The sequence below is a fragment of the Orcinus orca genome, chromosome 9 (assembly GCF_937001465.1).
Source record: "Orcinus orca chromosome 9, mOrcOrc1.1, whole genome shotgun sequence".
NCBI classification, from domain to species: Eukaryota; Metazoa; Chordata; class Mammalia; order Artiodactyla; family Delphinidae; genus Orcinus; species Orcinus orca.
In genome coordinates this window covers 73,823,678-73,849,546 of record NC_064567.1, presented here as the reverse complement: position 1 = coordinate 73,849,546, position 25,869 = coordinate 73,823,678, and the positions used below count along the sequence as shown (strand labels likewise).

The 25,869-nt window shown below is 38.1% G+C and overlaps 1 protein-coding gene across 1 annotated transcript in view; it reads right to left on the bottom strand.

Annotated features, from left to right (window-relative positions):
* Positions 1-25,869, bottom strand: part of DNAH11 (dynein axonemal heavy chain 11) — a 315,752-nt gene that overhangs the window by 54,211 nt on the left and 235,672 nt on the right. Inside the window, 2 exon segments of the mRNA XM_049714548.1 lie at positions 11,984-12,106; positions 13,306-13,541. Coding sequence (XP_049570505.1) covers positions 11,984-12,106; positions 13,306-13,541 — 359 coding nt within the window.

The following is a 25,869-nucleotide window of genomic DNA, read 5'->3' as shown; positions in this document are numbered from 1 at the left end:
GGAACTTGCCGTGCTGATGGCAAAGAGAAGGATATCTGCCTATAAAACTGGTTTTCTATTTTGCTCTGAAACATTACTTTATAGGTTTACATTTCCCAGGGATAGTAAATTATCCTCAATTGGGGTGTTTATGATCTATGAAAGGCAAAACCTACATAATGACTCAGTGGGTTTTGTCATTGCTGCTAGGTTAATTTTTGGTTAATCTCTGATCTGGGAAAAATAAACTGACGGCTAGCGCTCTCTCTTGACTTGAAGGATCCAAAAAACAATGGAGTTAACCAGAGGGGTGGGAAAAGCAAACAATCACTGTGTTGTTTCTGTGAAAGACAGGAGTCCAGAGTTTGTAACTTCTAGAAAACACAGCAGGCAGCTCCGAGCGCTTGAAATTCAAAGCCAAGGAGAAGCAACAGCAGGTGGGAAGGGCAACCTGAAACTTGGACCTCTACTCTCTTCCAGCTATTCTGTAAAAACTGTAGTTCTTAACCCACCCTCCAGCCCCACGCCCCCCAGGAACAGGACTCGGGCCCCTGACACTGCATCGCAGTGAGAAGCAAGCAGGGCAGGGGTCTCTGAATGTGGGCTGGAATTGCTCCCAGAAGGTTTTTACTCATCCCTCCAAGGGACTGGGTTCCTCCTGCCCCCTTTTCTCTCTGGCTGAGAAGTGCTGGTTTGGACATGACAGACTGATTATATGAACTCGCAACTGAAATAAAATGGGTTTTCCCAGTAAAAACACCATATTTTAATTGGATAGGACAGAGAGTGAGCTGTCCACATTCTGTCTCACCTAGCAGAGTTGTAATTTTAGAGCCAGAAGGGCCCCTAGAGATCATTCAATGGATTCTTTTTTATGGACCTTAAGGGTTTATGACTTGTGCAAGGTCATATAGCTCAGTGGCAGAGATGGGACCGGAACCTGGGTCTCTAGACTCCTAGTATAAGGTTCACTGCATCCCACTGCAGGGTAATTTGCTCTGTTTGATGACGACAGCTTGTAACCCTGGCCTCTGTGGACCTGTCTGACCACTGATCACAGGAGAGTACTGAGAGAATATGACTGACTCAGTAACAATCAATGACCACCAGAGAAAAAAAATATAAGGACACAGCTCAGAGGACATGCCCAGCTGATCTTTGGTTAGACATGCTGTCCTTGTTTATAAAAGAGACTAGCACTGATTATCGAGGTGCCCAGCCTGAACCCAAGGGCTATAATTTCTGATGGATATTTTCATAAAATGAATTACTTAATTTATAAAATTTTAAAAGTAAAAAACTTTACTTACAGAAGTTTTCTAACTTCTGGCTTTCAGGAAAAGAAAACATAATACTGAAGTATGCCAAAATGCTCAGTGAATTATTGTAATGTTGAATGAGTTATTGTATAACAAAGACAATCATCTATAAACTGACTATAAATTTAGTTTTCCATGTGTCAGGTTGGCATAAAAATCAGGTACTTGGGAATTTCAAAATTCTTTCAAAGGTTATTCACAATCCAGCCAAAAGTTATCATGGGGATGAAAAGATCTGTAATTTCTTCAAGTCATGGGAGGTCATTACTATTTTGGAGGATGGATATGCAATTACATTTAAAATACTTGAAAATAATTTCTTGGCTAATGTTCACAGCATTTCTGTGATAGACTTGGGGGAGCATCTCTCCCAATTCTCAGATTTACCTGAAAACCAGAATCTCTGTGAGTTGACAGATGCAGCATCATCTCAAAATAACCAAGATGAGAGTCTGAAGTCTGAGATTACAATCTGCATTTCTTATTTCTGAGAAATATGTCTAGAAACTAAGGAAATGTCTTTCACTTCTACTGGCACTGTTCTCAAGGTTTAGTGTAGCTACTGTTGAAAACGCCCTCAGTCTTGGATCATAAAAACCTACATGAATTTCTCTAGTGATCAGATATTCTTACTACGTGAACAAAACTGCCATTATTTTTTATTGCCATGTAAAACCAGACATGGAAAAGCAGCAATATTCAATGTAGAATAAGGACTTGCTTCTGGGGCAGATCCAAGTCTGTACTAGGAATGGCTGCAGTAAAATGCTATTTTTAAAAAACATTTGCAAAACCTTTCTTACAACACAGTTTGGCGAGAAACTTTTGAAAATATTGTATTATTATCCTGAAGGTTGTCCCTCTAGGATGGATGATTCAGAGAGCTAACACATTCTCTGAATAGGAGGAAGTCCATTCTCCAGGCCTCACTGGAGCTGCTTGGTCAAGGTGAAGAGATAGCAGGTGGGTTTTGAGATAAGTAAATAAAATAGTTCCAGGAGTTGCGGAAAAAAAACACACTCAGGAGAAGCAAAGAACCTTCTCAATAGACATCTAAAAACCTTACTGCATGTCCCGCTGTTTCAAATGAAAAGCTTCTAGATTAGACTTGTGAGCTGCAATAGCCCTGGCTGGGCGCACAGCTGAAGGGTCAGGTGCCGTGCGGGCAGCCGGGAGGGGTTACTTAACAACCTCGGCAGGAAGGCCGGAGCGAGGTGGTCAAACCCGGCTCGGGAAGAAAGGATTCGGCTCAAAGCTGCCCAGCTGGCCAGACGTTCAAGGAAAGGAAGGAAAGAAAGTCCTGAGTTGAAATGAGTTGGCTCACTGCTTCATGCAGTTAATATAACCAATATGTCCTTCTTAAGATAAAAGCAAACTTCGATTAGAATTTTTTAAAAAAAGATTAAAGTCACAAGAGTCCAGATACCACTGAACAGGGAAAAAAAAAAGCGAATAAAATCATAGCTTATTTCCCCTTTGATATACATATATAGCCTATATGTATAAAACATACACGTTATATATATTTATAAATGTACTTCAATATATCCTTATTTAAACATTATAATGTAGCATGACAAATGAAATTCTGGTTCCATTTGTATTGTTCTTTTTTTAGAAAATTGCTTTTTTAAAGAAAAGAATCTGAAGGTTATGAATCTGTGGCCCTGTTTGATATTTTCTTTCAGATAAAGTCAAACAATGTTAGCAAGATGAATGAGAAGATGTACTACCTGTAGACCCTGAATATTACACCTAAAATTTTTTAGATTGAATTTAGGGACAGCAAGGTTGCTGGAGGTTTTTTCTGCAATTAAACTTTGTTTTTTCAACTTGAGAAATTGGGAGAGACTAGAATGCCGAGTTCTACCAGATGCGGGCTTGAACTGACTTGAAAATAAAAATATACTTACCCCTAGGGACATAATGAGAGAACTACATCACTCCAGAGTTTATTGAAAAACCATAAGCTTCCAGCTCCAGAGAGCGTGTTCTATTCAGTGTGGGGTTTAATTTAACGTGGTTCTATCTTAAATTTCGCCCAGGAACTCATTCAAAGAGATCCATAATCAACTACAGAACAAACGCATGGCAGCAACTCCAAGAGCAGTGACATAATCATAGTTAAACTGGAAACTTGCTAACTAAAACAATTCTTATTAATTTTAGCACAACCTTCAGGAAACTTAGTCATTATAAAATAAATACTATCTGTAAAATGCTGTCTCTCATTTGATTATTTCTATAAAAATGAAATTTCTATCATATAGCTAATATTTCTATTAGTTTTAAGTTTCTAGGAAATGCTACTTAAAAGACTATTACTAAAAGAATAACCATATGAAGTTAAATATAGAATGAAGTATAAATTGTCTTTAAGAAACATTTATATGCTCAGGAACAAGCTGAAATACATCTTGCAGTAAGGTTACTCCAGCTAAAATTAAAGTTCAAAAAGTACTTCAGTAATATTTGGGGAGATTCGAAAGATTAAAGAGAGAGAATTTTATGAAGATGCTTTACAGATCAGCAGCTTCTCTAATATGTAAGCAAGTAAGTTTGCTTTGGAAAAAATACGTGTTGATAAAACTTCCCAGATAGGTTTTCTGTCGATTGATACCATATGATATATTTTACTTAAGATTAGGATTATCTGGAGTTTGGTGGATTTAATTATTTGTAATTACCCAGCTGTTGTCAGCCTATGGTCATCTTATGACTGGGTATCTACTGTGTGGGTCAGGTTCAACTGTATATCTTCTCAAACACAGATTTAATGTGCTATTGATGAAACCATTACTACAGCCAAATTAAAGTCTGGGCTGATGTATTGGTCCACAGGGAGCTGTCAGACATGAAAGGAGTAATTAGTATTCATTACTTCATACTCCACAACATTCCAATTATTAATGAACTTCAACTTTTGGACTATGCTGTATATATCACAAGCATCTTCTCAGACATTCATTATTAGGAAGAATAGACTAATACTGGTTTTTTTTTTTTTTTTTTTAAAGGCCCCCAGAGCAAAGAGAACTAAAATAAACAAAAACACTATAAATAACCAAAAACCTTCTGAGGGATGTAGCTTTCTCTCAGGAGTATGAAAGTGTTATTCCACATGCCCTTGGAGAAGATAATACAGTACAGACATTCTGGGTAAATGCACCAGTTTTGCAATCCCTGCGGGTTGTTTCCTCTTTCTTTTGCTTGTTTTCAATGCTATTTTATCTTTACAATACAAAGGGTAACATATTTGTAACTCCACAGGGGATCTCAAAGAGTAACATAGAAATGTAAAGATAGAAGGGGATGGAAACAAAATCAAGTAAAATGTTCATTGTTCGAGATCAGAACAGAAAAGACCTATTAGAAAGCTGACAAACATGCAGATTAGTTTGGGATGGGATCAAGATAAAGTCAATAGTTTTCTGTTCCTGTTTACCGATGGGCATCTCTATTATTAAACAAAACCATATCAACATGTTTCTATTAATTTTGTTTTCCATTGTTTTCTCCCAGTTTTTATTTACTGTATTAAAAGAAAGGTAATTCCTATTTCTACCAATCTTTTTCTTTTCCATATCCCCTTATAGGTTCCAAATGTATACATATTTTTAAAAAGTTCCTCTCTCGCTTTTAAAACTTACATGAAGGAACAAAAAAGCATTTGCTTTGCTTAAACATACTTCTTGTGAGGTAAAAACAATACAGTCATTAAAATACCAAATTTTATTCCAAAGTACTTTTAAAACTTTTATGAATAAAACTATTCTTAAAATTTGGAGTGTCCTCATTTTCTTCCACTCAAAAAAAGGGGTGGGGAAAAAAACCCAGGTGGTAGGAATAGTTCCTCATAGGAAGAGGTAGCTAATAGTATTAAATATACAAATCTTTCGTGTTATTGAAAAAAACAGCAGAAGAATGAAAGTTCCTAACTCAGTTCTCTGGAAGACTTCACAACCCTTAACTACTATGGTGAGCATGTAAATGTGTACAGCTTTGGAAAGCAATTTGGCATTTTCTTTTAAAGCTTACTGTGCGCACTCTCTAGAACCCAACTATTCTACTCCAGAATATAAACTCTGAAGAACCCCTTGCTGTGTGCACCTTTAGATACGTATATGAGTATTCAGTATGCTAATATTCATAGCAGCGTGTCTTGAAATAGCAAAAAATCGGAAAATCACCTAAATGTCCTTCAATAAAAATATTCAATAAAGCGAGAAAGAGCCACACCACTGAATATAACAGTGAAAAAATGAGATTAGAGTTAAATGAAAAGAATTAGAGCTAAAAGCAAGAATATAGCTAAGTCTTAGAAGCATAATATTGAGTAAAAAAATTCAAGTCCCTTTTAACTATATAAGCTACGATGGATTTTTATAAAGTCCCAAATCAGACAAAAATAAACAGTATATTGTTTTGGAAAATGCATATATATGATAAAACTATTTTAAATAAAGTAATGAAGTGATGATGAAATTTAAAATACTGACTATCTTTGGAGATGAGGCAGAATTAGAAACGAGAGGAGCACAAAGGTGGATTAAAGAATACTGGTCATCTTTCAGTTCATAATTTGAATGGCAGATACCTGTCTAAATTATTATTATGATTTATAACTTCTATATATTATATATTTTATATGTATCAGTATTAAATAATAAAATTTAAATAACCAAAACCCTCTACTGCTTTTAGGTGGCAACTTAAAACATCAAAAGATATGACAGATTCCTCCCCTCCCCACCCCTCCTTTTTGCTGATACGCTTTGTGACTCAACTCATGGTTCATCCACACTTCCCATGTCTGAAGACGAGGTCTTACTTCACTAGGTCTGTTTGAACATCTGGTCCATGCTCCCAATCACCCACACACTATACCCATCACTCGTTAAAGATTCAAGGGAAATAATACATATTGAATATCTGTATGTGCCATGCTTTTCGCATTTTTTTCTCACTAGATGACAAAACATAAACAGAAAAACAGGTTAACCAAACTTACCCCCAATCACCAAACCAGAGTGCAACAGACTAAGATTTGACCCAAGTTCCATCTTACTACTTGAACCCCAATGCTAGTTTCTAACAACACCACACAGTGCATAAACCTCACCTCATAGTCCTAAAAGTCTCTCTTGAAAATGCACATGTAGCAACCAAGACAATGGGTTGAGCACTGTATTTACTTTCATGCCCTTTCTTTCCCTTCCCATTGTATTTACTTTTCTTCCCTATGGAAGTGATGGAAAGACGCATGCTTAAAGAAACAATGTTTCTTTAAGGGTGGAAGGGATAGATTAGGAGGTTGGGATTAACATATATACACTACTGTATATAAAATAGATAAATAATAAGGTCCTACTGTATAGCACAGGGAACCCTACTCAGTACTCTGTAACAGCCTATATAGGAAGAGAATCTGAAAAAGAATATATATATATATAACTGATTCACTTTGCTGTATACCTGAAGCTAACACAATGCTGTAAATCAACTATACTCCAATATAAAATAAAAATTAAATAAAAAAAGAAAATGAATTAAAAATCATGTTAAAAGATAAGAAAGAGTACAATGAGTGGAAATTTAAAAATTGAGGCATTAAAGAAAGTGATGAGAAACTTAATGGAAAATATTAGCAAAAGTTAACAACAGGCATTCACAGAAGGCTAATTAACATATCCTTATTAACAATAAAATATAAAACAAAGCAGCAATGAAATAAGGATTCTATTATTTGATGTTTCTATTGGCTCTTGCTCATGGTGCCTTATTTCCTCGTGTGTTCTGTGATTTTTGCCTGTGGACTCATGTACCGTTGAATTAGATCTTTCACAATCCTCTAAAGTCTAGATTGACAGACATTATACCAAAGAGGGTCTTTGTTGGCTTCTGCCAAGTGCACTAGGGTGTGACCAACCCAAGGCCACTTTAAAATAAGTTAATGGTTTGAGGTATTTTAGGGCACACAAGTAATAAAAATTTGTCTTGGGGCTTCCCTGGTGGCGCAGTGGTTGAGAGTTCACCTGCCGATGCAGGGGACATGGGTTTGTGCCCCAGTCCGGGAAGATCCCACATGCCGCGGAGCGGCTGGGCCCATGAGCCATGGCCACTGAGCCTGCACGTCCGGAGCCTGTGCTCCACAACGGGAGAGGCCACAACGGTGAGAGGCCTGCGTACCGGAAAAATAAATAAATAAATAAATAAAAATTTGTCTTAAACATTCATAAGAAAGATGGATGTGGTAAGGAATTCTCTGGGGATATTTTTCCATCTCTTCCCAGCACCAAAGTACAGAAAGGAAAGTTTCCTTTCTGTAGTGCTGGTTTTTGCCCTTAAATAGAACGTATGGCCCCTTGACACTCTAGCATTAAGCAAGAATCTCTTAGCAGACTCCACACCCTGAATAGGCCCTAGACTTGGTCCAAGCTCTGTACATCCATCAAAACAGAAACCCAATATTATCAGGTTTTAGCAGGTACCCTCAGGAAAAAAACAGCTTTGGTGTTCCTTATCCTTCTATTTCCTGCTTTTTGGTCACACTTTTTTTTTTTTTTTTGGTCAACTGAGTGATACATTTCAAAAAGTGTTTTTAATAATGTAACTAACATATTTAGTTGTTTTCCAGTATTCACATATCTAAGCTGCCACAGTGCCAGAAATAAAAGTCTATGTTTTTATTGTTTTGTTTTTATTTTAGTTAACCATATTTTTAAAGGCATATAGTATGATTCTTTTCCATAGAGAACTTGTAATCTAATAAGGATATAGAAGAGAGTTTAAGCATATTTTAAGAATGACATATAAAGGCAAAATGACAGTCACACAGTATAGCATGTAGTATGCATGGGAAGCATTAAATGCAGAAAAGTTAAATTCCCATTTGATTGACTGAATAGCAGTTAAATTCCTAATGAAGTGAATTTGGGATTTGCATTGATAGAAAAGGTAAATAAAATAGCACATTATAGAAAGGGGGATTATCTGTGTGAAGTAATGAAAAATGAGGTTGGTAAAAGGAAACTCAGTAGTATCAAACAGGTAAAGCATTTTGCAGGTTTCACAGAAAGCTTTAATTCAGTTCAAAGTAATTGACAATAGAGAATTCTTAAGGGGAGTGATGAAACAAGCAATATTAAAAAAAATTATTTTAACCACTCTCTGGGGTGGAGAGAAGTAAGTAGAGAAAGGATGTAAAGGGATCACTACAGTCAGCATGAAGAAATGAATGGCCTAAACTACACTGTAAGGTACAGCTATGAAAACAAAACATAAATGAGAAAATAAACAGAGTTTAGGGGAAAAACAGAATGGAAGAGTCAGACTGGCAAAGGAGAATTCATAGGAATTCTACTGAAAGATGGTAGTGCCTATGTATTTGGAAAATCTGGTTAAGAAACTAGGTTTCCATGCATTAAATTTCCTATAGCCTTGAGCATCCAAGAAGACAGTGACTAAGCTCTTTCAGGCCCCATTTTCCCATTCTGTGAAGTGAATGTTCCCTGTTCTGACTATACAGCATCTCCATAGATAATCACATCTTCTATGATGCTTAACCAACTCTCTATGGAGATGTTCCCCAATCTACATGCTCAGCCAGGATTTTAAGCTCCATACTCACGTATTCCATGGCTTCTTAGACTTTTTCGAGAATGAGTGTTTAAAGTAGCACCTCAATCTTTGAATGTCTAATAAGTGAAATAGTTACCTCTTTCCCTGCACTTACTCCTATTCCTATATCACATCTCTCCATAAACCATACCATCATTTAACCTGGCAGAAGACTGGAAATCACCTTGAATCTTCCTTTTCCCTACTAACAAAATCCCATTATTGACCATGAACTGATGATATTAACTCCTTGAGAATTCTTTGGTTTGCCCTCTCCTCTCCACCTCTACTGTCGCTGGCTTAGTTTAGGCTCGTATCCTGTCTCAACTGGAATATTGCAATTGTTTGCTAATTGGACGGACCCTGGCTCTAGGTCCACGTGCCTTCAATCAATCCTCCACACGGCCAACAGCGTCCTTTCAAAAACGTAAATCTGATCTCATTATTCCTAACATGCTTAGAGTCTTCACTAGCTTCCCCACTGACTTATGCTCATGATTTTCAAGTGAAAATATGGAAACTCCAGATGTGTTACTCCAGGAAGGCAAGGTCCTTTGGTCAAAAACCACTGCTGTTGTCAATTAGTGTTACTGATAGGAACGGACCCCTTTAATGTCTTTGGGGAAAAAGCATTATCACCCAAGGCCAACCTATGGTCATCTGTGGGTACACAAGGATGTCAACATTCTGGGTACTGATAATCCAATCTCATCTCTCTGAGTCCATACACCTCCCTTTCCCACCCCCAAAATGGGGCTTTCTACATATTTGAATCCTAACTGCAGGTCCCCAAAGCTGTTGGGCTGTTTTGTGTGTTTTGCTATTTGGTATTAGCTCTCTTGTTCCAGAATTCTCTTCTCCCAGTTTTCTGTCTGACAAATGCCCACTCACCTTTCAACTCACATTAAATGTAAATGTAATCAAATGCAATTTTTTCCACAAAGCCTTCCCGGGTCTCCACTATGGAGCTGATGATTCCCTATCATGCATACTTCTATCACCACACCAATGGCAAGCATTACTTTTACTGTTTGTAGGTCTGACTTTCCCCTAAGGAAATGTAGCTTCCTTAAGGGCAGGGTCTGTACCTTATTATGCTTTGAATCTCCAGCCCCCAGTACAGTGCCTGGTATCTAGCAGTGCTCAGAGAAGGTTTATTCAGTGACTAATAGAATATGCAATGACTCAGATTCTCTGAATAAAGAAACTCTAAAAACATTTAAAAAAACTGGAGATAAACATCTAAATTTACCTTCATAAAAGTGGTTGTTTCCACACATAAGAGTTTAGGAGCTAAAATTGTTATGGTAACAACTGCATGCAATAAACACCATTTATTATATTCTTACATATCATTTAAAATTCTCTTGACCTTTTCAAAAAAGCTACAGTGATATGAGCAATTCTATAAAGCCTAATAGAGAGTGCTTATTCAGGAAATATTATTAATTTGGAATAAATTGTCCTGCTTTGATATTTTGTGATAAAGAATTTGATGCTTTATGTAAAATAATTTGTTTCTGAAATAAAAAAAAAAAACCCTCTGGGATTCTTACTTACACTTAACTATAACCACACTGAGAAAAAAGTCTGGACTGAAGTTTATCAGGCTCTGGAAATTTCAGATTATCAAAAAAAAAAAAATATATATATATATACACATAAATACAGAGAGAGAGACCAATTTTCTTACACCTAAATTGTGTTATTGAAGGTCCAAGTTAAAGCTAAGAGAATATTATTTCACTGACAAAACTTCTAGGTCTTCATAATAGAGTCAGAACCTTAATAACAAGGATTTCACTTTAGTGACATTCAAGATTCTACACTGTATCTTTAACACATCAGACACAGCTACAATTATATTTATGTTAGAGCTGCAGTTTGTCAAGTGCATTATTAGATTGTTCTAAATGCATGTCTGGGTAAATTTTGGTTTATTAAACAATTATAAGTTGTCACTCACTATAAATGGATTTAGTTGGTGAGTTGTATAATAAATACTAATCAGTTAGAGACTTTTTACAAAATAGAAGTTAGTCACCCTTAAATAGGCCTATTTCCACTTAAAACTGACAGGTATAATCTAGTGATGAAAAGGGAGACAAGACACCTTTGAGGCAGAGAGTGGGTATCAAAGAAGAAGGGTGTTGGGGAAGTTCTGAATTACACCTTTGTGAAGAGAAAAAAAAAAAAGAGAAGGAAATCCACTGAAAGAAGCCTAGTCAATGTTGATTTCTTGAGTGAAGAGGCACAGAGAGCTGTGGGAATGCCACAATCTCCCCCGAGCCCCACACAGGCTCAGAGACATAAGTGCTGCATCTGAACTTTTACACATTTATAGAAAGTGTGTGATGCCCCCTTGGAAATGGCTTCGCTGCCCCTGGGAGAATGTCCTGGACAGCCAGTGTCTGGGGGGATGGCAGCATTTGGAACATCACATAGAGTTCACCAAGGGTGTGCCCAGTCCGCCACTGCCGGTATGCGGATGATCTTATGGGTCCACTAATGAACTCTTTTCTTTCTAATGGTTATATATATTTTGAATGTATAGGGAAAGACAGAACCAGCACAGTAAACCCATGATTTCATAGATGCTATGACTTGGGGTAAGGCTGAGTTAAAAAAAAAAAAATAGAGTGGATTTAAAATAGTTTTTTAAAAATATTAAATAAGGATACAAGCAATATGCAGTTAAGGCAAACATACTAAAGGTGTTTTGCAAAGTACTGAAGGTAGAAAAACATTCAACTAATAAAGGAGCTAATGAAGGAACAACTAATAAAGGAGGAACTTACTCTCAGATTTGTGACAATGCATTTTTGGAATCTATAAATCAGGAATTGCGTAACATGAATCTAAATCCACCAAACAAATAGTCTGAACATCTGGATCACGTCAAGGTTGCTTTGGTCTTAGAATGCAGGAGGCTTGGAATGGAAACTCAGAAACATCACCAAGAATATTCCCATAGATTACACGTGATTATGAGGCCAAGAAATAGAAGCTGATGATCAAACTCACATGTAGCACAAAATGTATGTTAAAAATTCAATAATACTTACTTTCCTCTTTTAATTGTGTTCCTGCCAAGCAATGGATCAAGGACTGGATCTATCGTTTCCTCAAGGTTTTCAAGTAAGATGACATCTCCAAAGGCCAACGCGGTTTCAATGTCATTCAAAAACCTTAAAGTTCAGTCAGAATCAAGAAAAAATGTAAACGAGCACAGGGAAAGTGTCCAAAATTATTTATACTCAACTGTATTTCATTTAATGTAAATACTTTAGATGGAACAAACTAACTTAGAGAAAACTAAATATTTTGTAAAGTAGTGTTTTCTTCAACTAGAATACATGGAAATTAAAGATTAGATTTTCAGGTAAATTTCAGTTATATTTTTCCAAGTGAAATTCAGTAGTGTGAACTAATGAGTCCATGTAAATATTACTTACTTTTGATAGTAATCAAGGTTGAAATAAACGTAACCTACCCAAACATTATAAATTTAAATTTACTCAATAGGTCCTCTTTTGATAAAAAAAAATTAAAATTGTATTAAATGCCTTGTGGCTTTATCAAATTTTCATTTTTTAAACATTTAGATTCAGTCATGTAAAGTGGTGAACTATCTTTTTATTTCATTCCCACTCTCCAAAAATAGTCTCTTCCATTCAAAAATAATTTCCTCCAAGTATTCAGATAAGCAAAGAGACCATTTATCTGCACGACTGCAGACATTCCTTATTCCATTTTACATGTCAAAAGATGATGGAGGGGTGAAGTATCAGTATGACTAAAATTATTTATTCCGCATTAACTGAAGACCAACTACATACCAGAGAGCTTTCTACTTATCAGAAAACACTATCATGCGGACCGAGAGACAGAAAATCTCAGAGTAGATTCAGTTCTCAAAAGTGACATGTAAAGCTTGACTGAAAAATTATCTACAGGCACTCTGTTGGGAATTGAGCCATGTTAAATACCCACTGTAGGCGAAGTATATATTCAGGAATATAACTGGAACCATCGTTAAACCTATAGGTGCAGCTGACAATTCTTGGGTTACCATACGCCAAAGTACTAAACAAGGATTATAATATATTGTATTACCATTCTTGGCCTTAGGAAATTTTTCCTCTCACATTCAGTGTTTGTTCTAACCTTCCAACTAATTTCTTCTTCAGGTAAGTGGATGCCACCCAACGTAAATGCCCTTGCAACAGAGATACTTTATGGGAAACGGGAGCAGGCAGATAAACAAGTCGTACCAAGCTATCACATTTCAAAGTGGCAGCGAGGTCTAAGAAATGCCAGGACTTGGTAAAAGTCAGACCCATTTCCGGCAGCTCAACAAAAAGTCAACCCTTCAGGTTTCACATACCCTTTCCGGCCCACATGTGTGATTTTCAGGTCAGTTCCGTACTTGTTCTTGATCCACTTAATTCCCTGCTGCTGGGGATCTATCAGCAGGGGCCAGCGCTCGCAGTGTGTTAGGATAGCAGCGTTCTCCGTGGACATTCTGTCACTGGGCAGTCCTTCATTATTCCAGGTGGCAACTGTGGCATCATCCGTCAACAAGGCAATCATGCCCAGGCCTTCAGTTATTGGGATGGAGACCTTTAAAATCAGAGTTGAAGGCAATAAACTGTCAGTGTGGCAGAGCACAACAGACAAGAAAACAACAGACCAAAGCCCAAAGAACACACACAAATTCTCCTGACTCTCAAAAGCCAAATAAAACTCTCATCATGAAATACAATTCGACCCGATAAGCCCCCTGTTCACATCTTGGAATTCTGTCAACTGCAGCATCCAACATCTGATTTGTTCCTGCATCTGTCTGGCTTCAAGCAAAATGGACTTTGGCCTCTATACACACCTATAGCAGCCCCAACAAGGTGAGAGTGAATTTAGACTCCAGCAAGGATGGCAGGACAACAGAAATGTATAATATTTGCCCAGGGGAGTAATCATCCCACATAAGCAATGCTACATTGCACTCTCTTGCTTCCAGCATTTCATCTTTCTTCTACAGATCAACACTACAGAGAGATGACTTCTCTCTCTGGGGTGGGTTCATGGAATCTATTCAGTCCGCTGGAACTCCGGCAGCTTGTGGCGGTACCCAGCAACTTCGACTACAGCCTCTCCTCTGAGAGGGAACTGTCTACAGTGTGACTGTGAAGAGAAGCATTACAAAGTGGGGAGTTGTTGGGGGAGGGATAAATTAGGAGTACGGGATTGACAGATGCAAACTATGTTACATAAAATAGATAAGGAACAAGGATTTACTGTATAAGCCAGAAAACAATATTCAATACCTTGTAATAACCTATAATGGAAAATCACCTGAAAAAATATAAATACATAACTGAATCACTTTGCTGTATACCTGAAACTAACAAATATTGTAAATCAACTATACTTCAATAAAAAATTGTTTTACAAAAGAAAAAAAACCAAACTTGCCTCCTTTAAAAGAGAGAAAGAAGAAACCTATTTTTTTTTGAAATCTGTTTTAAAGATAAGCATCAGTTTTTTACAAAAGTGGACTGATTTTACAAAAAATAAATAAGATTCTAGAAAGGAATTTATTAAGGAATTTATTCGATCAGTCATCAACGACCAAACGTTTACTGAGCACCTCCTACATATGTGTGGAGACACCACTATCAGCAAGATGAATAAGGAACTAGTCCCCTGGCTGGGTAGGGGGGCTAACATGGAAACATGCCTCCATAAGAGAGGGCAGTAAGAGCCCGACCTGGACGAAGTAGGCAGGGGAGGCTGTAGCAGCAGTAGGGGGTTTGATTTCTTGGTTGCCCACAAAGCTTCAGCAAACAGAATGCTGGAAGAATTCCCACAATAAAGCTGGGATGCAACGTGAGGTTAGTATAGGAAAAGTTAGCATAATATGTCTACTGTTCCTACTGACAATGGTATCTTATAAATAAAGCAAACTCTACCTCCTAGTGATAGGAGCAAGCAGCCTTGATATCTGACTCCACAAGCAAATCGCTCTCTTACAGAATAAGCATCCTCTTATTAGCAAGAACTCCATGGCTTTAATTTCTTAACTTCTACTTAATACAAAGAACTGGAAACAACTAGAGGCTTAAAATAACTTTAATTTCTGATGCTATAAAGAGTAAGCGTGTAGATCTTGCGTCTGAATTCAACAATTTGAATTGTTTGAGCACCTACTGTGTACAGAGTACAGTTCAGGGGATCAAAGAGAAGTCCCCCTTTGTTAATGGCCACTTTAACCTAGTAGGGGAAACAAAGCAGGTAACTCACACTATAGAATATCATAAATACTTTAAAATACGTTGAGACTTAAATTTTTAGAAACAAAGTTTAGGATATTTGCTTTACAGTATGATATTCAAATAGGCAGTTGCGTGACACAGAGAAATTTTTCCATCAAAAAATTTTTTGATAGTTGCAATACAGTTATCACTTTCACAGTAATTTTAACCTAGGTTTAGAGTGGGGAAAATAAACCTCAATTCATATGTTATCTTCTTTTTAATCCACTCTTCTTTGCACAATTCCTTGAAGGAGTCTGCAAAAACAGAAACCGAGTGCGAAGAGGGAGTCCAAAGTCAGCCTAGCAATTCAGTGAGAATCCATTTAATTGCTTCATTAAATAGTGCAGCATGTGGTCAGTCAGGATGGAGCTGAACAAAAAGGGAAACAGCCTCTCCTCTTAAGAAGTTTTACTAGAGGGAAAAGAACAGGTTGGAAGCACATACCCTGAGCCAAGCTAGACTAATCCTAACACCAAACGCCTATTAGGATCCTCTGAGAATTGACCAAGTGGTATATTCCAAAGGATAAAAGGGAACTTCCTGATGAGGTAAGACTCCCAGTTTCTTTTAATATGACGGTAACAAAACAACCAGTATTCGTAAGGTTTTAAGTGCTTACAAAATTTACTCTTATACTTTCACTCTGTTCATTGCCTCACTTAAGTCTTACTGGAGTTCTGCCAAGTAGATGTCTCTCTCACTCTCTTTTTGCTCAGGACACTGAAGCTTAGAAAGGTTAACTCCATGTATAATACTTCCATGTATTTGCTCTGACTATAAACTGCCAGGTCAGATTAATGAGTGGAGCGCAAATGCCTCCTTGAACCTGTCCATGTCTTCATTTGTCTGCCTAGCAGACGATAACTTTGGAAACAATTTTGGGTAACAATTTTATTTGGACCCTCAAGGCCACGTACGCCCACTGTCCCTGTCCTTTTCAGTTACCACCACGCTGCTCTGTTTCTTCCCCATGCCATCCTCCAAACTCATGCCCCCACTGTCACACTTTCTGACAACTGTTCCCACACGTCCTATAGTATCCTAGTCCTATTTGGGCCAAACTCTCTAGCTCCCTCTACCTGTTTGTCTCAGCTAAAACCCAGCTCTTCACTAGGGCAGTGGCTCTCAACCCCAGGCTGTATATTAGAATCACATGAGAGCTTTCAAAGCTGCCAACATACCCCCCACCCCCAATCTCTAATGATTCAACTTCAGTTGGCATCTATATGTTTTCAAAGTTCATTCCTACATGATTTAAATGTGAAACTGGAGTCCAAGAACCAATGCTCTAGGGTCTCACTTCCCTTGAGAGCTTTCTTAAGTAGACAGTTCATTTTCTTAATATTCCCATTACTGAAAAAAATGTGTGTGGGTAACAGTCATTCTTCTTACTCCCCTGCACATCATTCCAAGACCACAGCTCTTCCGTCCTTGAGGAAAACTGCCACCTCTGAGGCCCATGGAGTCCAGCTCTACAATCCTCTATGGTATCCTCCTCATATTAAAGCCTTAGCCACTGGTCCTTCTCACTTTCCAAGTTTGGCTATCAATCTGTGACAACCTCAGTGCTCGTGGAGATGACGAATCCACTCTCCAGCCTTGACATCCTTCATGCCAAAGCTCTACATTTCCTTTCCACTCTAGCATTCTGGGGGAGGAGGCAGAGGGAGGGGAAAATATCAGAACCCGCTGGGAAGATCACACGACACCCACATGCCTAGTCTCCCTTGCATACCCCACACCCTCAATGATGTTGGTATATTTTGGAAGGGTATTACACCATCTCCTTCTTTAGATGGAAATGCTATCCCAGACCTTGTAATAATCTGAAACTGTTTCATTATTGAAATCTAAACATCTAATACCCAATTCTTTAACCATGATTATCTATACCTCTCTCATACCTTTAAACATAATATTTACTCTTACCAATAGCATTAAGACATGCAGTCCTTTACCCATCACCTATTTTTCATTGTGGCAAAACCTACATATCATAAAATTCGTCATTTTAATGTGTACAGTTCAGTGATATTAAGTACATTCACACGGTTGCGCAATCACCATTACAATCCATCTCCAGAATTTTTTCATCTCCCCAAGCTGAAACCTCATACCTATTAAACAGTAACTCCCGTTACCCCCTGCCCCCAGCCCCTGGCAACTACCAGGGTACTTTCTTTTTCTATGAAGCTGACAATTCTAGGTACCTCATATAAGTGGAATCATACAATATTGGTCCTTTTATGACTGGCTTATTTTACTTAACATAACATCTGCAATGTCCATCCAAGTTGTAGCATGCGTTAGAATTTCCTTCCTTTTTTAGACTGAATAATATTCCACTGTGTGTATACGTTACATTTTCTTTATCCATTCATCTGCTGATGGACACTTGGATTTCTTCTACATTTTGGCTATTGTGAATAATGCTGCTATTAACAAACACGCAAGTATCTGTTTGAGTCCTTGCTTTTACTTCCATTGGGTAGTAGATGCCCCAGAGTGGAACTGTTGGATTATAAGGTAATTCTACATTTAGTTTTTTGAGAAACCCTATCATATGTTTAACCACTTTATTTTTTTAACATCTTTATTGGAATATAATTGCTTTACAATGTTGTATTAGTTGCTGCTGTATAACAAAGTGAATCAGCTATACATATACATATATCCCCATATCTCCTCCCTCTTGGGTCTCCCTCCCACCTTCCCTATCCCACCCCTCTAGGTGGTCACAAAGCACCGAGCTGATCTCCCTGTGCTATGCGGCTGCTTCCCACTAGCTATCTATTTTACATTTGGTAGTGCATATATGTCCATGCCACTCTCACTTCGTCCCAGCTTACCCTTCCCCCTCCCCGTGTCCTCAAATCCATTCTCTATGTCTGCGTCTTTATTCCTGTCCTGTCCCTAGGTTCATCAGAACCATTTTTTTTTTTTTAGATTCCATATGTATATTAGCATACGGTATTTATTTTTCTCTTTCTGACTTACTTCACTCTGTATGACAGACTCTAGGTCCATCCACTTCACTATAAATAATTCAATTTCATTTCTTTTTATGGCTGAGTAATATTCCATTGTATATATGTGCCACATCTTCTTTATCCATTCATCTATTGATGGACACTTAGGTTGCTTCCATGTCCTGGATACTGTAAACAGTGCTGCAACGGACATTGTAACCATTAACTTTTAACTACACTCACATCTCTACCGAACCTAAACAGAGCCTTCCTTTCCTTGATCATTTTTCTGACTATCACACGACTGACCGTCCCTGTCTTCTTTTCCTTCTGGCTTATCTGCCTATAACTCTTGTACCCTGGCTGGAATAAACATTCTCTGTCTTCTCTTTCTGCTCCAGGACTGTGAGTATTGCTGATGAAAGCTTTATTACTGTGACTACAAATTTATCCTTTCCAAATTCATCTTTGGTTTCCTAAAGCTGCTTGGCAACACTTCACATCTACTCTCCAACTGCTCTCGATGGGTATTTTTGATGTTTTCACCACCCTCCTCACAGCGTTCTTTGAGTTTCAATTTTCTTATCTTTGGCCAGCTGGCACTGCAATTTCCAGCTTCCCTGAGAGAAGAGAGACCAGCAGCTATGACTACATCAGCTTTCTTTCCCTGTATCAGTATCTCTCCCTGTGCCCACCTTTGTCTCCTTCCCTCCCACCTAAGTTGAAGGAGTCTTGCGTCTTCTACCTGAGGGCCATTCCATTTTCCTCTATTCTGATCCCTTCTTCCCAATTTCTGATGGATCAGGCCTCTTCCCCCTTTTATCATCAGCAATTCCTTTTCCATTCCTTCTGTGGAAGCATAGAAACGTGCTCTAGTCTCATTCATACTGAAAAAACAAACCCTTCACTTACTTCATGTCTCTAACTAGGCACTTCTGTTCATCTCCTTCTCTTCACAGGCAAATTCCTACAAGAACAATCTGCTTTTTCTGCCTCCTTTCCTCACTTCCTGAATAACTCAGGCTTCTGGCTTGTTACACCTTCGTGGTCACAAAAGACCTTCACATTACCAAGTCTGATGACACTTTTAGTTCTTAGATCTTTTCTCACTTGTCTCTATGGCTTTGGCATCACTGACCATCCCCATGTTTCTACTCTTTATCTCCTATGGCAGCATTCTTGCCTGGGGCTTCTCCAGTCTCTGACTGCGCCTTCTTCAACTTCCTCGACTTCCTGTTTACATGTCAGCACTGACTCAGCTCCCTTTGCTCTAAACCTCTTCCCTAGAAGATCTCACCACACCTATAGTTCCAAGAACTACCTTGTATCAATGACTCCCAGATATGACTCCCATCCAATAACACTCTTGTCCAGCTCTCTACTGGTTATTGACACTTGAATGTTTCAAAGACACCACAATGTTTCTAAAACCAAACTCTTTGTCTTTTCTCTCAAATTGTACTGTATTTTATTTTTTTAAGCCTTATCTTACATACATGTTTTTAATAATGTAATGTCACCACTTTCTAAAGCCCCCAAATTCCTTTGAAATACTTTTTTTTTAATTTTTTAAAAATTTTATTTTATTTATTTATTTTTGGCTGTGTTGGGTCTTCGTTGCTGCACAAGGGCTTTCTCTAGTTGCGGCGAGCGGGGGATACTCTTCGTGGCGGTGCACGGGCTTCTCATTGTGGTGGCTTCTCTTCTTGAGGAGCACATGGGCTCAAGGCACATGGGCTTCAGTAGCTGTGGCGCTCGGGCTCAGTAGTTGTGGCTCGCGGGCTCTAGAGCGCAGGCTCAGTAGTTGTGGTTCACAGGCTTAGTTGCTCTGCAGCATGTGGGATCTTCCCGGACCAGGGCTCAAACCCGTGTCCCCTGCATTGGCAGGCGGATTCTTAACCACTGCACCACCAGGGAAGTCCTCTCAAACTAATTTTAATCTGAGGGAATAGCACCTTCATATATTTACTTTCTCCCCATCAATCCACTGCATTGTTTCATCAACTCTTCTTCCTTGCCCCCTCTGGAATCACTCCCCGGCTTGCCACGTCTACTCTCATCACTTTGTTCAGTTTATTGTCTTCTGGACTGCCATTCTAACAGATAACGATAGTCTCTTCCCCCTCCAAGTCCTGTTCCCTCTGTGGCCAGTGTGAGCTTTCAAATGAATAATCTGATCATGTCATAGACCTGCTTAAAATCCTTCAATGACTCCCCATGCCTCGGATTAAGTTCAAACTTCTTTTCTTAGCTTATTATATGGGGTTACAATATGGCCCCTCACTAATTCTGTAATGTTCATCTGTATTGTCCATTTTATAATTATACATCAGTTCATCTACAGTTTCTAAGTTATTTCACATTCTAACACTTAAATCACTTGGAGCTCTTTTTATTAAACATGAAGCCGTGAAGGAGAGCCCTAGCTGTATTTCTGCCCAAATGGTTGGTCAGTTGTTCTATCACCATTTATTGAATAATCCATTACTTCCCCCACTGATACACAATGTACATTTAAGCACACATTTATTTTAAAGTATGTATTGGTAGTCTGGTAGTTCCTCAAAAGATTAAACATAGAGTTACCATATGGCTTAGAAAATTTCACTCCTAGGTATGTACCAAAGAGAAATGAAACATGTCCACACAAAAAATTTGTACATGAATAATTCAAATGTTCATAGCCACATTATTCATAATAATCAAAAAGTAGAAACAACAAAAATGCCCATCAACTGACGAATGGATAAATGTAATGTGGTATATCCATCTAAGGAATATTATTCAGTCATAAAAAGGAGTGAAATACTGACACAGGCTACATCGTGAATGAACCTTAAAAATGTGCTAATGAAAGAAGTCAGTCATAAAATACCACATATTTTATGAGTTCATTCATATGAAATGTTCCAAACAGGGAAATCTTTAGAGACATAAAATAGATTAGTGGTTGTATAAGCCCAGTAAGAATGGGGTGACTGGGGTGATAGCTAATGGGTGTAGGGTTTATATTCGGAGTGATGAAAATGCTCTAGAATTGACTGTGACGACAGTTGCACAGCTCTATGAATACACCAAACACTACTGAATTGTATACTTTAAATGGGTGAATTGTATGGTATACAAATTATATCTCAATGAAAAGGAATACTGAACATCCACAATGCTCCAGGCACCATTCTAGGATGGAACAGTAAACAAACCATGCAAAATACTTGCTTCCATGGATCTTACATCTTCTCTGGGGGAGGGAAAAGATATTAACCGTAACAATTTTATAAATGAGATAACGTATTAGAAAGTAATGAATGTTATGGTGAAACATATGGAGCAGAATGAAGCATGCTGAGGGATGAAGGTTGTAGTCGCATCTAGGGATATGAAGCTGTTGTTTGAACAAAGACCTGATTGATGGAAGGGAGTGGGACAACGTTATGTCCTCAGGGAAGGTACTTCAAGACAGAAGAAACGGCTAGTGCAAAGGTCCTGAGGCTGCAGCATATCTGGCATATTCAAGGAAGGTGGCCGGTGAGATTAGAGCAGAGTAGTGAGGAAAGGCATAACAGGTAATAAGACAAAGAGAGAGAACAGGGCCAAATCACATAGGGTTTTATAAGCCTCTGGAGGGTTTCTAGCTTTTGCTCTGAGTGCGATGGGGAGTCATTAGAGGGATTTTAGAAGAAAATTCACTTAATCTGACTTGCATTTTTAAAGGGTCACACTGGCTGATATGTTGAGCTACGATTTTGGAGAGAAGCCACGAATGTAGAAGCAGGGAAACCAGTTAGGAGGTTTTCACACTAACTGAAGAGGAAGATAATGACTTGGCCCAGGATGGAAGTGGTGAAGGTGGTGAAAAGTGGTCAGATTCTGAATATATTTTAAAGGTGCGGCCTACAGAATTTCCTAGATGGACTGGATGTAGGTGTCAGAAAAAGAGTGACAACAAAATGACTCCAGGGTTTTCAAGCCTGAGCTAACAAAAGGATGGGCCTACCATTAAACAAATCAGGAATACGTAGGTAGAAGAAGTTTTAGGGGGAAGATAAGGATTTCAGCTTGGACGTTCTATATTTGAAACATCTTTCAGACACAGAAGTGAAGATGCCACTGTCTGGGCTGCAGGAGTTAGTGGTATCCAGGTGGCATTTAATGCCATGAACCTTAGCACAGGGAACTATACTTGATATTTTGTAATAAAAGGGAAAAGAATCTAAAAAGGAATATATATATATATGAATTGCTGTGCTGTACACCTGAAATTACCACGATATTGTAAATCAACTATTCTTCAATTTAAAAAAAATACAAAAATAAAGCCATGAACCTAGTAAAAAGCAGTTCAAAGACTGAAGTTTGGGTCATTTCAACATTAAGAGATTGGGGAGAAGAGGAAAAAAAAAATCAAAAAAGAAGTCTGAGAAAAATTGACCAGTGAGGTATAAGGAAGATGGGGGAGGGTGATTCCTTAGAATCAAGTGAAGCAAGTATTTATGGGAGGATGGATTGCTCAAGTGCAGCAAATTCAGTTAAGTACATGAGAATGGCGAACAAACGACTCAACTTAGCAACGTGGTAGCAAAATCTGACAAGAGGCATTTTGGTGGAGCAGCGGGGACAAAAGCCTCTCTGGAGTGACTGAGAAATATGGAGGGAGGATTTACAGACAGTGAATGTACATTCCTCTTCTGAAGTGATGACTGTAAATGAGAGCAGAGAAATGAAGGAGTAGCTGGAGGGGCAGGGGGCATCAAAGAGAAATTCACTGGTATATTCTTTTTTAATGCGAGGAATAACTGATATAACTGTAAGTTTGAATGCTGGTGGGAACGATCTAGTAATGAATTAGTTGAGACAGAAAAATTTCTGATGACAAAGAGGGGAAAAGCTGTCTAGAATTGTCCTCAAGGAAGGGAAAGGGGATGGAAAGTAGAATACAACCCGAACGGCTGGCCTTAAACAGAAGTACCATCTTACAGCATCAGGAGGGAAGACAGTATAGGAGTAGAAATGCTGGGAGGTGACAGACGCAGTTGTGGGAGTTTATACATTACCATACATTAAACATATCAAATATCTCTCTACATCCTTAAATGCTTCTGAACTCTATTCTATTCTCGTTTTCTACTTCCCTTGAAGAACCACTTTGCTGTAATTATTTAGCTTTAGAATATATTTTAATATCTTGAAGGATAAGTGCCCTCTTCCCGTTCTATTCCAAAATTATGTTGGTGTTGTTAAAAATATATTCTTCCAGCAAACTTTAGAATCACCGGGTCAAGTTAAAATATAATTCTCCTTGAAATTCTGATTTGAACTGAGTTCAATTTGTTCATTCGATTTTTGAGTTTTGACGCATTTAGAATATAAAGTCTTCATTTCTAGGAACACATTAAGGATTGCTGTCTTACTTTATAAGAGTTTTCTCTCCAAGGTTACCTTAAATATGTCAACAGGTCGTTAATAAATGACATGCTTAGTTTAGAGATTTTTAAAATGACATAAATCACAGTCACTTGTTGACTGGTTAATTTACAAACTGTTGTAATCCTCAGGACACCCAAGTCAAACTGACAAGCCAGAGATACTCAGGAGGGCAATAGGGTAAGAAAATACCCTCTATACTGTGGAGCAGTGAGAGGAGTTGCTTCTTGGGAGGGCAGGATAAGGGAACACTGCTGAAGGAAAATTCATCAAAAAATTAACATGAATAAGTAATGGCAGCTCCTCTTGGACCCTGGCACATGTTCATAAAGATGTGACTGTCTTTCCACTTTGCTGTGACTGAATCTAGAAGGAGTAGAAGGTAAGTAGCTCAGAAACTGGAAACCTTCATTCCATAGGACAGACATTTTTTAGGTTTTATGTAGCACTTTCTGCCAGGGGTCCTGGAGACAGAAAAGTCTCTTCCAAAAGGATGTCATTTATACAATTTGGAATCTTTCTTCCTTTAGCATAGCTCTGCCCAGAGATGAGTGTGAGTAAGCTGGTCACATTGGAAGGTCTGTTTCTCATTCAGCATGATGCCTACATGCTCAAGAGGAAAGGGGAGAGCATTGGGATGACTGAAAACAGACATGGGGGTCTTGAGAACTGTGGGCCCACAGTGAAACACAGGCCCATAGTCAAAATGAATGTTTGTTTAGCATAGAGCATCAGAAAATTATAATTTTTGCTTTGGCTATATGTTTAGAATGTTTAGACAGTTTGGATAAGTCAATTAATTTTATTTTATTCTTCAAAACAAAATGTTATCTTCATGGAACTCCACATTTGGAATTTTAAGTCAATGGGAACATATAAATTGATTGATGGGAAACTTCCCAGAAACACATACAGTAAAGAATGCAATACCAGCAATTAAGACTCAATTTTTTTTTTTTTTGCGGTACGCGGGCCTCTCACTGCTGTGGCCTCTCCCGTTGTGGAGCACAGGCTCCGGATGTGCAGGGCTCAGCGGCCATGGCTCACGGGCCCAGCCGCTCCGCAGCATGTGGGATCTTCCCAGACCGGGGCACGAACCCGTGTCCCCTGCATCAGCAGGCAGACTCTCAACCACTGCACCACCAGGGAAGCCCAAGACTCAATTTTAAAACTTAAATTTGAGAAGGCAAGTTTTCAATTTAAAAAATGCAAAATGACTGATAGCCTAAGTTCAGGCCGTTAATACTATTACACGATCCAAAGTGAAGAGTAATTGTAACAATAAGAAGACAATGTGACGTTCAATAGTTTGTACATCAGGAAATGAATTTCCCTATAATTGTGGAAAGAATGAGAAAACTTTATCGATGGTGGAGAATGCAGAGAGGACCACAAAAGAGGACAGTCATCAATGTGAAGTAGTCATAGGGCAACCCAGACCAAGACACCCATGTAGAGGATTAAAGTTTGGAGAAGATGAGACTGACGAAAAAGAGAGAAGAATTAGATAGCTGACACCTTCTGAAAGTCACAATGCAGTAGGAGGTGGACAAAATTACCAGAACGCTTTATCCTCTTATATAAAAGGCATATTTTATGGCAGAAATACTTAAAGAAAACCCTGAACATTCAGGGGGTAATACATATGACCTCTTTTTAAAAATCTTCCATATAAAAATATGGCTTGATACTACAGATATATTAAATGATTTAGTTACAAAATGATTTTTCTTTTACAATTATTAATTATGGGATGCCTTTAATAACAAGCTTTCTCCAAAATATTCAATATTTAATTTTAATTTGCAGAAATTCCATTGGCATGTATTTATGTCATGAAAACAACTATTGTGAAAATTGAGGCATAATTACCAACATAGAACACAAGTACACAGAGAGATTTAGGATTTCTTAAGGGCTAGATATGTAAGTGAAAAACCTACTTTAATCAAGTGAGATAACACAGTGCAGCTTAGAAAACAGTGGCCTGGTTTCCTATCATTTATGACCTTATCAAGTCATTTAAACTTCCGTGTCTCAGTTTTCTCCTTTGTACAAGGATGATCTTAAACTAGACGACTTGAAATCTCCCTCATCTATGATTTCATTTTGCTTATGGGTTTGAATTTTCAAATTGAGGATAAGCTATTTTTATACTTATATACAAGTGCTACACTTTTCATCTGAAAGTAGTCATGAAAAAGATTTTCAACAAATAGCCTGTAGTATTATTAACAAAAC